The sequence below is a fragment of the Lepidochelys olivacea genome, assembly GCF_965140295.1.
Source record: "Lepidochelys olivacea isolate rLepOli2 genome assembly, chromosome: 22".
In the NCBI taxonomy this organism is placed as follows: Eukaryota; Metazoa; Chordata; order Testudines; family Cheloniidae; genus Lepidochelys; species Lepidochelys olivacea.
The window spans coordinates 9210446-9226437 of record NC_140432.1 but is presented as its reverse complement, the minus strand read 5'-3'; the positions used below and the strand labels follow the sequence as shown (position 1 = coordinate 9226437).

Sequence of the window (15992 nt, the reverse complement as noted above, 5' to 3'; positions counted from 1 at the left end):
ACTGAACAAGGCACTTTCAGTTACATCTAGGATGCAAATGTCGCAACATATGTAAAAGCTTTATTATTTTTTTAATATTACTCATGCTCCAGGATACCGTTTTATGTTTAATTTCAGAGTGCAACAGAAGGAGACACAGTAAAACTGAGGTTTGTGCCTAATAAAGGCTTGGAAAAAATCACACAAGGCCTCTTCATGATAATTATTTCTTTTAAATCTTTGACTGGAATTGTTTGCCTGAAGAGGGGCAGTCCTACCATCACCTCATGCTTTATTCCTTTCTTAAAAAGGTAGAAGAGGTTCACAAAGCTTGATTTATAAAAATAAAATTATTTTCATGTCTCTCATACAGTTTCTCAACTGTCAGGTCAAGACAAGCGCCAGGTTATTGCTGTTGAGTAAGAAATACTATCTAAGTAATCAGCGTGACTTACAGCTACCTAGGTCCAGGTCCCAGTGGGTAGCCACAAATTTTGTACCCGTTCTTTAAAAATAAATGACATTTTACATATTTGAAACCATAACTTTGGCTTCCCTTTGCTGGTTTATGACATTTCCTAGCCACACACTGTGATAACAGGGTGCAGTGAATTGCACGCACACATTGGAAGAGTAAGTTCTGACAAATTGTCACAGTATGGTGTGAATTTTCATGGTTAAAATCCAAGGCTGAATGACAGAACTGCTCACAGTCTAACATAACCTAGGCAGCCTCTATGCAACCATCCCACATGCAATGCCCACATCCCTTCCAATGCCCTTTGAGTTGAAGAACCTCTGCTTTTAAGAACCATACATCTCTAGGGCTCTGCTAATCAAGGGTTGCCAAATGTGCCAATCTGAAAGGGGAGCTGAGGGAGGAGATCTGTGATACAAACATGTCACTGAGGAATAAATAACCACCACACTCATCTCACTTGTGACCCAAACTCAAGTTTCCAGGAAACAGGCTAATGCATGAGACAAACCAACTCCATCTCTTCCCCGTTACCTCCAAACCAAGAGTGAGACCTTCAGACCTTGTTAAATCCAGTAATTAAAGAAACCCAGTGAAACCACCTCTCTACGTATCACACCCACAGCTGTACCTTTTAGGACAGAAGTTGTACTACTGTATCTTATGCAAAATGAATCAAGACCCACTTGGGAACTGGTCCAATCCTATTTAGTGTCAGAGCTTCAGCAGCTGGCTCCTTACTCTATAATAGTTTGATCACCACTGTCTGCTCCTACCAGCCATGTTCCCAGTGTTCTTGGGTTACAGCTGTCTGGTGCCTTACATAAACACACCATTTCAAGTCTAGTGTTTTCAACAGAGAGGAAGATCGAAAGAAAGACCACTTCACAGAACAGTGACTCCTAGATGCCAAGCATTTTATAAGCTTCACACACATGCATTTTTAGTGTGACTCAGCCAAATTCTATTCTTAGTTAAGTCACTGTATCTGTTAAGTAACACCATCAATGCAGTCACATATACATTGGTGTACAGAGAGTAAAATCTGGCTCAGTGTCCCCCTATAAGAATCATGCATTGTCTCCTTTTTTAATCCTCTCTCTCTATTTCGCTCATCCCCTAAAAATGAAGTCTCAACTTGTTTGCAGCTGTTTCCTTCTGTAATCAAAATTTTACACATGGAGGAGGGGAAAAAAAGATTTTAAGCTACATAAACCAATCTCACAATTACACTGCTTGGAGGATTATTTGCTTGAATCATTTCCCTCCCACACATGGTGGAAAAAGCAGCTCTCTCAGCTGCCGAAAAGCACAGGTTCAAAGTGTTTGCGGTTGGTATGTAAAGTTCTCAGCATAGCTTTTACCCTCATAAAAGGAGGGGGTTTCCTACTCCAAGAAATAATTTTATAATTAAAAATCTTCATCATCATAGGAATGAATGGACACAATGCTCCTTTGGCAATGACTTCTAAAGCCAACACATCTGCGAGACATGCAGATGGTGCTCTGAACAGGCCATTAGTCCATGCCACAGCACTATGATTCGGCCGGCTGTTCAGAGGGCTCCTGCCTGCCAACTTGGATGGACTATGTTTCTATGAAAGAATTACTGTGCTGGAACTGAACCAGCTCCAACTGGTGACCAAATCTCACTAGCATCTCATGACACACTAACTCTTTGTATTAGGTTTGTCTTACTTTCTGAGTGAGGGAGTTTTCTGAGCTCGAGACGCTGTGTTTGGGATTTGAAGACGGACACCACACTGGAGAAAAAGACCAGCTGTTGCCTAACTGGCTAACCAAGCCTTCCACTGGCTAAAGCAAAGTCAGAGGGCGGAAGAGGGCATGGGCCATCATCATCTTCACTTACCCGAATGCGCTTTGCTCGCCGCATATCATCTGCTGTCATGGTGCTCTGCGTAGGCACCGGGCTCTCATCATGCTGCTGCTGCAGTTGCAGTGGATGGCCTTCTGGCTGTTGACCCAGTGCCGACTGCGTCTCTTGCGGCACTGGGGTCTGCTCCTGCTGTTCCAGCCCATTCAGTGTAGCCTGTCCAGCCTCATCAAACTGCCCCTTGCTGGAAAAATCTAGCAAGTCCTGAAATTGCAAATCACACAGCCAGTGATTATTTCCCTCACCCAGTGAGAAAGGCTCTAATAATACTCAGTTGGCAGGTGGTTGGATTGCTGCATATTGTAAAATGATCACACTCATTACACTGGTCTGTACGAGCCTTTTTCCGCTAAAATGTCCCATTGCTAACAGCAGCTCAGGTCCACCAGTGGTAGCAACGTTTGGAGCAGTGGTGTAGCTGGTGATGCTGGTGGAAGCCCGGGTTCTAACCACCATGTTGTCCAAGCCTGCTCATGACACAGGGGTTAAACCACAGGTGGCCTAGCTACATTAGTGCCCTACCATTCCTATCACCAAGGGAGATGAACCTGTTAGCCACAGTGGGAAATTTTAAGGAAAAATCCTAGTGTAGATGAGGCCTCAGGGGAAATACAGAGGGTCTCTCTCTTGTGCAAGTTAATTGTCAAGTGAATTGAAATATTATCGTGTTGTCATGTGCACAGCAAACGAACAGGAGTGGTGAAGCTAGGCGTAAGACACGAGGACATAAAATTGTGCCCTGTTGATCTTCATCTCTGACTCTCAGTCTCCACCTCTCCAGGCAGCAGCAAAACCAAACTGTGTGTTGAGTTTCCATTTGTTACACAGCAGAGCTGCTTTTCTGTTTCTCAGAACCAGTTCAGAAGAGGAGGGGATGTTGGGAATGAGAAGCAGAATGCCCCAAACCCCACATTCTCTTCTCTGACAAATTTCAATAAATATTCTGGGATGGAAGATTCCAATAGCTTTAGAAAAATAATTAATTGTTATATTAACTGCTTACAAAACAACTAAAGAAATTTGAGTGAGATGAAAGCCATGAAATGGGGAGCCAAGGGCATTCAAGCTCAAGAGGTGTCCTGGCAAAGCTCAGCAGTAGGGGGAGGAGAAAGAGAGCACTGCGAGGAGGAATGCATCCAGTTACAAGCCCTGAATGCTCAGTCAGGGGAGACTTTTCATCTGAGGATCCAAGGTTCAAATCCTGGTTTGGTTGATAAATTCCCACAAATTGCTGAACTTGATGAGGAATTCCTGGTTGAAGTTCTGTGCAGGAAGTCAGACTAGATGATGACGATTGTCCTTTCTGACTTTAAAATCTATGAAAGGCTGGGCAAGACAATTCATTTAAGCAATGGATAACCCGCAGCACTGAGTTGAGTCAATGTGAGTCAGGAGGGCATCAGGCCTCTTTCACTGTGCTCCTCAGTGTCATGGCAACTCTCCAACTCTACCACAGCTATAGTGGCTGCAGAGTTTGAGAGCCTCCTATATAAGATGCTGTTCTACACCACATCCACCTCTCCTCCCTAGCAGCGCTGTACACAGCAGGCTCCTATGGCACTCAGAGTTGACATGGCGCAGTGTTCACAGGGTGCCAGTTGTAGAGTGTAGTAGCATTTCTACCCTTTGGACCTACTTAATGATATTTATCTGTGGCCATACCACCCTGAGCCTTGTCTGCTACGACAAGTAGGGTTGTGCCAGATCAGTACTTGGATGGGAGACTTAGACTCATTTACTTTAAGGCGAGAAGGGACCATCATGATCATCTAATTTTCCCTCCTGAATATCGCAGGTGACAGAACCTCACCCAGTGACTCCTGCAATAGGCCCATAACCTCTAGCTGAGCTACTGAAGTCCTCAAATCATGATTTAAAGACTTCAAGTTACCGAGCGTCTACCATGTATTCTACTGCAAAACAGCAAGTGACCCGTGCCTCATGCTGCAGAGGAAAGCAAAAAGCCCCTAGGGTCTCTGCCAATCTGACCGAGGGGAAAATTTCTTTCCGACCCCAAATACTGTGAGCAGTTAGACCTAGAGTATATGGGCAAGACCCACCAGTCAGACACCTGGGGAAGAATTCTCTGTAGTAACTCAGAGCCCTCCTTTTCTAGTGTCCCATGTCCAGCTGTTGGAGATACAGCAGAATCCCGTGTATCCGATCTAACTGGAACTAGGGCCAGATCGGATAATCAAAAATTCAGATAATCTGGATAAAGGGAAACTGCAAGGCTGCAGTGCCATCTTGTGGCCACAGGAGAGATCGCCCGCTTCTGGACCTGTGTGCTCTGGTTGTTCAGTTAATACGGAGAGCTGGACAATGGAGGGTCGGACAAAGAGGGTTCTACTGTATGTCCTAATAGCGTCCGTGGATTGGCCATACGCCATTGTAGGCAACCTCATCGTACCATTCCCTCCATAAATTTATCACACTCAGTCTGACAAAAGTCAAGTTTTTTGCCTCTCCCCTTTGAAGGCTCTTCCAAAACTTCATTCCTCTGAGGGTCAGAAACCTTTGCTTAATTTCAAACCTAAACTTGTTGATGGCCAGTTTATACCCATTTGTTCTTGTGCCAACGCTGACCCTTAACTTAAATAACTACTTTCCCTCCCTGGTGTTTATCCCTCTGATGTATTTTTAGAGAGCAATCATCTCTCCCCTCAGCCTTCACTTTGTTAGGCTAAACAAGCCAAGCTCCTTACGTCTTCTCCTGTAAGGCAGGTTCTCCATTTTTCTGATCATCTTCCAGTAGCCCTTCTCTGTACCTGTTCCAATTTGAATTCATCTTTCTTAAATACGGGAGACCAGAACTGCACACAGTATTCCAGTCTCAACAGTCCCTTGTATAATGGTAATAACACTTTCCTGTCTTTAATGGAAATACCTCGCCTCATGCATCCTAGGATTGCATTAGCCTTTTTCATGGCTACAGCACATTGATAGCTCATAGTCATCTTGTGATTGACCAATATACCCTGATCTTTTTTCTCCTCTGCCACTTCCAACTGGTAAATTCCCAGCTTATAGCAAAAATTCTTGTTGTTATTCCATAAACTCATGACCTTTCACTTTGACTTATTATTATTCCATTTTTAAAGGTCATCCAAATCTTCTTGTATGATATTCTGGTCCTCCTCCGCATTGGCAATACCTCCCTACTTTGTGTCATCCACAAATTTTATAAGCAGACTCCTGCTTTCTGTGCCAAGGTCACTAATGAAAACATTAAATAAGATTGGTCCCAAAACCGATCCCTGAGGAACTCCACGAATAACCTCCATCCAGGCTGACAGGTCATCTTTCAGTATGACCCACTGTAGACTCCCCTTTAACCAGTTCCTTACTAACCTTTCCATTCTCATATTAATCCCCATCTTCTCCAATTTAACTAATAGTTTCCACTGTGGAACTGTACAAAATGCTTTACTGAAATCCAGGCAGATTGGATCTGCATTTCCTTTGTCTAGAAAATCAGTTCTCTTTTCAGAGAAAAAGATCATGTTGGTCTAGCACAATCTACCTTTTTAAAAGCGAAGATGTACTTTATCCCAATTGCCATTTACTGCTACCTTTAATGACTCTATCTTTCACAATATGTTCTAACATCTGGCATGCCACGGGGCTCAAACAAACAGGCCTGTAGTTTCCCAGATCACTTTTTTTTTCCTTTCGTAAATATAGATACTTTATTTGCAGTTCTCCAGCCATAGAGTACAACCCCTGAGATTATGGATTCATTAACAATCCTTACTATTGGGTTTGCCATTTCGTATGCCAGTTCCTTAAATGTTCTTGGATGGAGATTATCTGGGACCCGGATTTGGTCCCCCTAAATTCTTGAGTGTGGCTTCCATTTCTGATGTGGTCGTTTCGACTTCCATATCCTTGCTCCCACTAGCCACCCTGCCACTACCCACAAGCTCCTCATTACCCTTATTAAAAACTGAGGCAAAGTATCCATTTAGGTGTGGGCCCATGCCTAGATTACCTTTAGTCTCTACCCTATCCTCAATGCTCAGCTGTCCACTTCTTTCTTCCTTGTTTTCTTCAAATAGAGTTCATCCCATGAGAACAGTCCTCTGTTTGAGAATGCCTACCAGTGGACGAACATCCCAAAGCCCCCTTTATAGCACCATTGCCTGAGCCATCTGTTGGTCATCTTAATCTTGTCTCGCCTTTGCTCTCCTCCTCTAGGGATAGGTAGAATCCCACTAAAGATCACCTGAGCCTCCATTTCTTTAAGCATCTTCTCCAGCCTGGCATAGTCTTCCTTAACACATCCCAGTGAGAATCTAGCAGTATCATTTGTTCCCACATGAATGACAATCAGTGGATTCTTTCCTGCTTTCATTAGGATCCTCTTCAGCCTCAGGTTCACATCCCATACCTTAGCTCCCTTCTGTTCTCCAGATCAGTTCTGGTGACATGTCTATCTGTTCTTCGTAGTTAGGGAGTCCCCAATTAGGTGGACCTGCCTCTTCCTAAGTGTGGCTTTAAAAGATGCAATAGAGTCATTTGTATGCAACGTATGCAATCTTCCCTCTGAGTCAGTACTGAACCAATGCCCCAGCATCACGCCAAAGGGCAGATCACTGCTCCAAATGTCGGTTTTCATCTGAGACAGAAAACTGAACCATTGATCACTTTTGACACTTTTCGTAAAAGAAAGGGCATTAACTCTAGGCCTGATGGTCACTAGAAAGAGTTTGCTGGCAAAGCTATACCAGCAACACTCCCCACCTCCCAGGTGAGGTGCATCTTTTCCTGGCAAAAGAGCGGGTTTTTTGCAGGGATAGCTTATATCAGTTCCCCAAATGAAATAACCTGTACCAGAAAAAGGACCTTTTATGCTGGTATAACTGGATCTAAGGCTTTTGGCTGGTACAAAAATATTGTAAAGAATCACACCCCTAACCAACATTATTATATAGCAAGTTTCTCGAGTAGACCTGGCCCTAGTGTCCCAGCCAAATTCCTAAATTCCCTCTGCAGTTTCAACTGGAGCTGACCTTTTCCACTGTCCACCCTACACAGCTGTGTAATGCTGTCACTGCTGTTGTATTGTTAAACAGCTGCCAGGTTCCATCCCACAGCTGTTTTCCAGTAAGCGGTGAATTGCTTTGGGATAAAAAGTGCTGTAGAAATGCAAGTTAGAAATAAATTACTGTGCTTTCCCCAGGCTGAGGTGCCACGGCCAGAACAATAAAAACTAGTGGCTGAATTCTGCCCCCAGTAACACAGGCATAAATCAAGAGATTACATCATAGATGACATTTTTCTCCCCCGCTCCCCCAAATATACCTGTGTTCCTTCTTCACACTTTTCCCCATTTTCACTGGTTATTTCCAAGCGCATGAATTTCGGTGGGCGCCCTGGCCGTCTGCCTGGCCCAAACCTCCTCTTTCCTCGCCCGCGACCTCTGCCTCTTGCTCTGCAGAACACACAGCGCTCCAAGTTAGAGAAAGAGGACATGGATTTGGATTCCACTCTTTTCCTGCACCTTTTCTAAGCAATCACCCCTGAACTACCCAGACGGTTCAGTAATAATGGCCTCCAGTATATTACAAAATGTGAAGAAACCTTGGGAGCAAAAATTGGGTCTCTAGTTGGTGCATATTTCTATCACCCCTCTAATGGAAATAAAACCCCATGCCAAACAAACATATGTCACTTGATGTGGGACTGTAGGGACAAACAGTGGAGCTACTGGCTCTTATCAAGTCCTCTACAGTGACAGCTAGTAGCAGCCCTCTAGGCATCCTGGAAAACATTAAAGCCTGAAAGCATAACATCTGTCCCAAGAAAGACGCTGCTCTACTGATATCAGACAGCAATCGGAGGGGGTCCATTTTTTACATGGATGTTTTAGCACTCACTTGATAATGAGAGACAGGCAATCAGGTTCGGAAAAAATAAAGAGATATTTTCCCTCTCTCCTGCTGATCTGCCATCCATTTCTAGATTCAAACCTTTCGAGGTTTAAAATGTTTGTGGATATCTTTCTCACTTGTAATTTTTGGACATTTCTGTACTTTCGATTTCTGACCCAACAGGGAGCTGATGCACCAGAAATATCATTAGAAAGTTGGTTCTCTTGAGATTTCTAGCCCAACTCTGTAGACTCAAGAGGTCACGGTAATTTCAATAAGCATCCAAACGGCTAAAATCCTGGCCCTGTTGAGGTTAACGGCAAAACTTTCACTGAATTCAATAGGACAGGATTGTACCCCTACTTCCCACATAATAAGTGCCCTTCCCTTCCTTCATATCACTTCTTAAACAAAGCCACCTATGCCAATCACTTCTCCAGTGATATCTCCCTATATTCTTTTGCCTGAACCATTGTCCCATGTTTGTCTGCGTGGGACTGTAAATTCCTGGGTGTCAGAGGCCCTTTCTTTTACCTGTTCTGTAAAACACCTCGTATATCTACAGTGCTATATAATTGATAATAAAGCCAGATCTTTTGAGATTGACCTATCATTAGTGCTATCAATATACAGGACGTAAAGTGCTGGGAGTTGGGAAACTCAGTTACTGCAAAATCATAAGTACCTGCTAAAGAAGTCCAGCTTCTCATCATGGGAGTTGAGGTGCTGTTGGAGCTGTTCTGAACTCATGAAGCGACGATTGCATTCATAACATGGCCAGTTCTTCTCTTGGTCTCGGAGAACTATATTAAGTTGGAAATATCAATGACAGCATCTCAGTCATCAACAGTTAAATGTCCCAAGTTTTCTCCAAGCCCTTTTGTCCCCAGTAGTCTCTGTGGGACACATTTCCATACTGAAGATTGTGTCTTGCAATCACTCTACCATATAGCTCTATGTGGCTTGCAAGCTTCTCTCTTAGCACCCCTGATCTACAGGCTGACATCAGCTGATTGCAGAAAAATGCAGAGGGTAGTGAATGGGATTGAGGAATATTTATATTGAAGGCCAGAGACAGGTTAAATATTTACACTGCTCTCCTAACAAACTCCCTATATTAAGTTGCATTTCTAAATAACAGATAAGTCTTTCAAATAAATAATTACAAAAATACAGTCCAACATACCCAGAAACTTAAGCTTGGCTTATTGGACCAGCAAAAATCAATTCCTTTGTAGATGTGGTTAAACCTCCTTGAGACTCTGAAGCAGTTATTTAAGACAGGAGGTTGCCTACTGAGGATGTTCTCCTTAGCTTAGGTTAGGTTTTGTTGTATTTTACACTGTCCAACAAAACTTCCCAGAAAAACAACTGCAACACAGATCTATCATACCATTGGTACTTCGAGTACAGGACTCCACCGCCATCAGCGACCTGACATTTCAGAGAAAAGCAACCCCCAGTAATATACCCATATACATGGGGGGAAATTCCTTGCCCACCGTCTGGTAATACTCTGAAGCCCTTAAGCACGAGGCTGAACTATCCTGATTTCAACATGTGTAACAGCAAACGGAGGGCCCCATACTGGAGCTCTGGCATAGGTAAGATTCCTATTTGAATTTTTGCCTGAAGGATTGGGACCACTATAATGGGTTATAAACTTAGCTGCCTCTTTTTAAAACAACAGCCACAGAGAAGGAGGAAAGAGAAAAGAACCAACTACCTTTCCTTTCCTCCTCGGATATGTCATGGATCTTCTGGTTCACAAACTCTGCATAGGAGGCTGCATACCACACCTGGAGCAGACACACAAGGCAAAAAGGCATCTTCTTAGATGAACCCCGAAGTGAGGGGAATTCATTGGAGGCTTTCTTAAGCACTGCATTTAGTCCTCTCATCTGACCCAATAACTTGTATTTCTCCTCTCACCCGCGATAAAGCCTGCTGAGTTCATTGTGCCCCCACTGAGGAATAAAACAGCATTGCTCACAAAGTGTATCCATTTAATTTCCAGGTACCGTTTCCTAATGTGAATCTTCATCTCACACATGGTAACCACTACTTGGAAAGGAAATGAGGTTAATCTTAAACTTAAAAGATGGAATAAATATTTAGCAGGGATTCTTCCAGAAGAGATGGTCGCTTTTCTCTTTACAGACAATATGCAGCATGGCATGCAGAGATTCATTTAAAATGTGTCTAAGGTAATAATGGATTGGAGCATCATGCTCCAGCTTCCTAAAGAAAAACCTGGACTCCCTGTAATTTAGAGAATAGGGATTTAGGAAGCCTAATGAAGAGGGAAGAGCCCTAAGAAAGACAGAAAATTACTACAGCTTGGATAAGGATTTCAGTAGAGGCAGGGTCAAAGTCAGGATTCAGAGGTTACCAACCCATCTCATTAAAAAGACTGAATTTACAAATGGCTTGTTTAGATGATTCTTAAACAGGATTTTAAGCTATATCTACACTAGAGAGCTTACAGCAGCGCAGCTGTACCGATGCAGATCTCTGGTGTAGCCGCTCTATGCTGAAAGGAGAGCGCTCTCCCATCGACATAATTAATCCACCCCCAATGAGCGGCGGTAGCTATGTTGGTGGGAGAAGCTCTCCCGCCGACATAGTGCTGTCCATACCGGCGCTTATGTTGGTGTAACTTATGTCTCTCGGGCAGGGGGTGGGGGTGGTTATTCACACCCCTCAGTGACATAAGTTCTGCAACATAAGCTGTAGTGTAGACAAAGCCTTCAGAGTGAAAGACTTGGGACACGTTTGTGTATTTCACTTCTGGGAGGACCGAGTACATTTCTTACACCCAACTTATTGTTTCATGAATGCCTAATTGGGGAAAGGAAAATATACAATGGAGATATTTTAACTCTCTGTTATCAGCCTGATTTTTACCCCCAAATGGCACGACTAAACCATGAAACACAATTAAGGGCTTGTCAACACGCAGATCTGCGCTGGTTTATCCACAGTGCGATTTCACATTGATTTAGGGCTTGTCTACACTTACATTTTATAGTGCTCTCACTTGCTGGCTCAGGGATCTGAAAAATCCCAGTGCTCAGAGCTATTCCCCTTGAGAAGGTGGATTACCAGGAGCACTGGGAGACCTCTCTCCCAGCACTTGCGTGTGACCACACTCATCCTTCAAAGCGCTGCCATGGGAGCGCTCCCGCGGCAGCACTAGGAAGTTTCTAGTGTAGAGGTAGCCTTAGTTAAACAGGAACAAAAGGCCACATTGACACTGATACTGATATAAACCAGGCTTATATTGATTCAGCTTAAAATGATTTGGAACAGATTTAAAACAAAAAATGTCACTCTTACATCAAAATAAAAGTGTCTCTACACAGGGTTTTGCACTGATTTCAGAACTTGGATTTAAAACAGATTTATGTTAAACTATTGAAACTTCTGTGTGTAGACAAGGCAGGCGATTGGGGGCGGGGGCCGGGGGGGAGAAGGACACAGACAAAAGCAAGAAAATTCCTGACAGCAGCAATCAGCCTTCTAATTAGTTCTCAGAATAGATGTTTGAAATTAAAGCAGCCTCTCCCAACCATCCCGCACTAAGCTCAATTGAATTAAAATGTTTTCAGTCTGGAACAAAAAGTAACTTCAACATGTTCTTAACCAGAAACCTAAAAATTAGATTCCATGTGCGGAGTGTAAGTTTAAAAAGTCACAGGAAAGTTGAGTGAAGTAAGAGACCTCATTAGTTTACAGAGCACTAGTACTCCAGCAGCCAATGATGTTCATGTGCGGGTGGGACGAAGGGGAAGAGGAAAACAGAGCATAAAGCTGCTGCAGTACTAGTTAGGTTATAATCAGAGGAGTACAAGTCAAGATGGCTGCTAAGAGTACACTACGAGAGAGAGAGAGATCATTTGTATACGTTTATTTTAAGCTTCCTCACTTAGGATCTGATCGGATGATGAAGTGAGCTGTAGCTCACGAAAGCTTATGCTCAAATAAATTGGTTAGTCTCTAAGGTGCCACAAGTCCTCCTTTTCTTTTTGTGAATACAGACTAACACGGCTGCTACTCTGAAATCTGTCTCCTGACTTCAGTGGACTGTGGATCAGGTCCCATATGCTTTACCAAGCTAAAAAGGTTAAGAAATTGCTCAGACTATTTTAGAGCAACAAATGCTAATGCTAAAGGCTTTGTCTACACTAAAGTAACAACCAAGTCCAGGGATAACAGGGTTTCAATTTGTAGCATAGGTGGGATTTTAACTGCATTGGGTATTTGGGTTATTTTCTACAATTCAATTTACATTCTTTCCCACTATGAAGGGGAATCATGATGGGTGAGCACTGAAGTCTCTTACCTTCAGTTCCTGTTTGGGCTCCACATTCTTAATTGTTGTATAATAAATATGGTGGCCATACTGGTATGCCACCAGGTTCTGCTCCAGGTGGTTCTGGGCTGGACGCACAAACATCATCCAGTTACAAAGCGCCTCACTGGACAGCTCAAACCACAGATCCTCTTGTAAATCCCTGTCTTTTCTGTCACCTTTCTCAAGAGACACCTAAGGCAAAAACCAAAATACACAGAGTAGTCGACATTCCACAGTGGTCACATAAAACAAAGGAACCTGAGCCTTTAAAAATCTGTTCTGACAACGACAGCTTCTCCATGAGGAAGGTAATGCAGCCAGAGCTGAGATTTTCACTTTCCCCACAGGACTCCGGCAACAGATGGAACTTAGGAAGGGGCTTAAAAATAGACACAGATGGGATCCATGATTATAAGGGACATGCAAAGACAGTGGTCCCTTCCTCAGATGGTGAGTGAAAGAAGTATGTTCATTCATCTATACCTGATGTACCTCTGCAAATGGGCCATGGAAGCTGGAGATGGCAAAGACCTAATGTATTAGGTTATATGGACTAGTGGTCATCAGTCGGTGCCTCTACAGATTCTCAAAGCTCTTTGTGGCCTTACCTCCACTGAATACAGGAGTACTCCCTGCATCCAAATCAGTGAGCAAATAGATCAGAGCCATTCAAATCCCTCCTCTTTTATCCAAACAGACTTGAAAAAGGGAGAAAATCCCCCTTCTGTTTAGAAGTCAGGGGAGGAAGAGGCAGAAAGAAGAAATTTGGCAACTGAAGTCACAGCATGCCACAAAGCAATGGCTGCAAAATGTCCTGAGACGGAGTTGCAACGTTTGTGTTGACACTCTGCTTTAAGTCTACTAACAGTGAATCATGTGTGTCACAGCACAATAGAATCAGGATGTGGACCTTGACTATTTTATGGCTCCCTGCAACTACCTTGGATGACTAAGTAGCTCTCTGGCTGTACATGGTTGGGAACAGTTGCACTGCAGTAAGCTGAAGGTGTCAGGAGAACACCTCTGATAAAGTCAGAACAACAGATTCTAGGGCATGAAAAACAAGTAGGTGTAAGGTGTCTCTCTTTCTCTCTCTCTCTCTCAGACACACACACACACACACCCTCAGAGTGTTACCTTTAAATGGATGTAGCAGTCTTTCAGTTCAGTTTGTCTGACCAGAGGTCCCTCCACGGGGCCAAACTGTGTGCGTTTGGGAATGCGTCTTTTGGAGAACACTCCCCCCAGGAACCTGTCTATATAGAGCACCAGGGGGAGGCTGGCTCTTGCTCTGGTCAGCACTGGCCGGTTTGGGATTGGGTGCAAGGGTCCATGTTTCGGACACACCGAGGGATGTGAGTTATTACACTCTTCACACCCTGCAACACAGTCAGAGAGGAAATGAATAACTGACATGAATTCCCATGCACTGGCATAAAGAAAGGCCCTTACACATAAGATATGATTTCCCTTTAACCGCCTCTGACCTGAATACTTGCCAGAAACTGATGCAGGTACCACAGCACTCAGGCCAATGGTCTCTTTATGCTTTAAGAAGGTTGTCATCTTAAAGCGAAACATAGAAGAGAAGCCTCCCGTTTTACTTATAAGCAAACAGTGCACTCACTCCTTGAAAGCTTCTCAGAGGCCCCAGCTCATGGAGAATGCAGCTGCATACTCTCAAAGTCAGATAGGCTGGTGTGAGTATATATGCTTCTAGGTGCAATCTGAGGTGTTGGCTATGACCTCTAAAGCCCTACATGGTCTTCGACTCCACTTACCAAATGGTTGAGAAAGGTAAGATTCCTATTTGAATTTTTGCCCGAAGGATTGGAACCACTATAATGGGTTATAAAGTTAGCTGCCTCTTTTTAAAACAACAGCCACAGAGAAGGAGGAAAGAGAAAAGAACCAACTACCTTTGGGGGAAGAGGGCAATAAACTAAATGCTTCCTCTTATGCTTACACAGATCATGGGGGTCAAAGGGTCGAGGTGGATCTGGGTCCCATTCATCCAAGTCGGTGTCTTCCCCGTCTTCGTCTTCATCTTCATCATCCTCGTCATCGTCATCCTCTTCCTCTTTCGTTTCCATCCTCCCCATTGGGTTCTGGAGAGGTGCTAAAGGATCAGAACTATCCACTGCCTCCATAGGAGGTAATACCTGGTTATGCACTGGTAATGATGCCTGAGGAAAAAATTCACAACACAGAGTTAGATGGCTCTCCTATCCAGAGGGGATCAAAGCTCACAATTAGATCATCACCTTTAACACAAAGGCAAGAAAACAAAATTATTGACAATCTACTCTTCACCTGTTTGTTTCCTTTGGTAACCAAACAGAGAAGGAGAGAAAGTGAAATCATGTGTATATCACTGCTGAGGCTATGTGCCCTGTAATGCTTCACTGTTCACAGTACTGTGAACCTTGCCCAGTAGGCGCGTTGTGAAAATATCTACCTAACCCCATAAAAGAGTGACATGTGGGGAGGATGCATCAAATGAGAGGAATTTTGAATCTTCACAGAGGGTCTTAGCAACTAAACAAATCCCACTCCCTATCTGTGCTTGAAGAAAGTACCTTGGGTCTCCATGGGCTAGTTTAATTTATTTTGATTTATAAAATGCAATTATTCAATGCTCTGGCATATGATCTTCTCCCTCCTATCACGAAAGCAAATGAAAACAACACCTGACATACACACAGAGGCAGAGTTCACACACTCTCTCTCTCTCTCACACACACACACTTTATCTCACATGCACATGTGTACACACACATACACACAGAGGCAGAGTTCAATAAGGCAGTAGATAATTAAGATCTAAAACCCTAACAACATAAGATAATGAGGCTGATTCTTAATAGCTAAAGGGTATTTGGTTTTAGCTCCGATTTTAATGAAGATTTACTTTCTCTTCACCCACACAAAAAAGCAGAGGTAAATTCTACACAATGTACAAAAATATCCAACCTCCAAAACAGGTATCTCAGACAGAGAATAAGAAAGATTATATATTGTAAAACCGGTCTTAACAGACTACCAAAAAGAGACCAACAGTCACTGGTCACATATAATAGTAGGGATTACTAAATTTGATACTCAAAGCCTTTGGAGAATACTTTAAAGCGGGGTTCTCAAACTTTATTGCAACGCAACCCACTTCTGACAACAAAAATTACTTCCTGACCCCAGGAAGTGGGACTGAAGCCTAAGCCTGCCCGAGTCCCACCACTCCGGACAGGGGGGCCAAAGCTGAAGCTCAAGGGCTTCAGTCCCAGGCAGGGAGCCTGCAATCTGAGTCCTGGCGCCCAGGGCTGAAGCCCTCAAGTTTTGGCTTCAACCCTGAGCAGTGGGGCTTGGACTTCAGCCAAAGTTTAACCCAGCCCTGGTGACCCCATTCAAAGGGGG

The 15992-nt window shown here is 43.6% G+C and overlaps 1 protein-coding gene across 6 annotated transcripts in view; it reads right to left on the bottom strand.

Annotated features, from left to right (window-relative positions):
- Positions 1–15992, bottom strand: part of PRDM10 (PR/SET domain 10) — a 75235-nt gene that overhangs the window by 33962 nt on the left and 25281 nt on the right. For all 6 annotated transcript variants that reach the window (XM_084611894.1, XM_084611892.1, XM_084611897.1 and 3 more), the window contains 7 exons: positions 14548–14767; positions 13719–13960; positions 12570–12773; positions 9951–10023; positions 8910–9027; positions 7656–7785; positions 2328–2555 (listed from right to left, as the gene is read on the bottom strand). In XM_084611894.1, the coding sequence (XP_084468020.1) occupies positions 2328–2555; positions 7656–7785; positions 8910–9027; positions 9951–10023; positions 12570–12773; positions 13719–13960; positions 14548–14767 (1215 nt within the window). The remainder of the gene's footprint in view (positions 1–2327; positions 2556–7655; positions 7786–8909; positions 9028–9950; positions 10024–12569; positions 12774–13718; positions 13961–14547; positions 14768–15992) is intronic.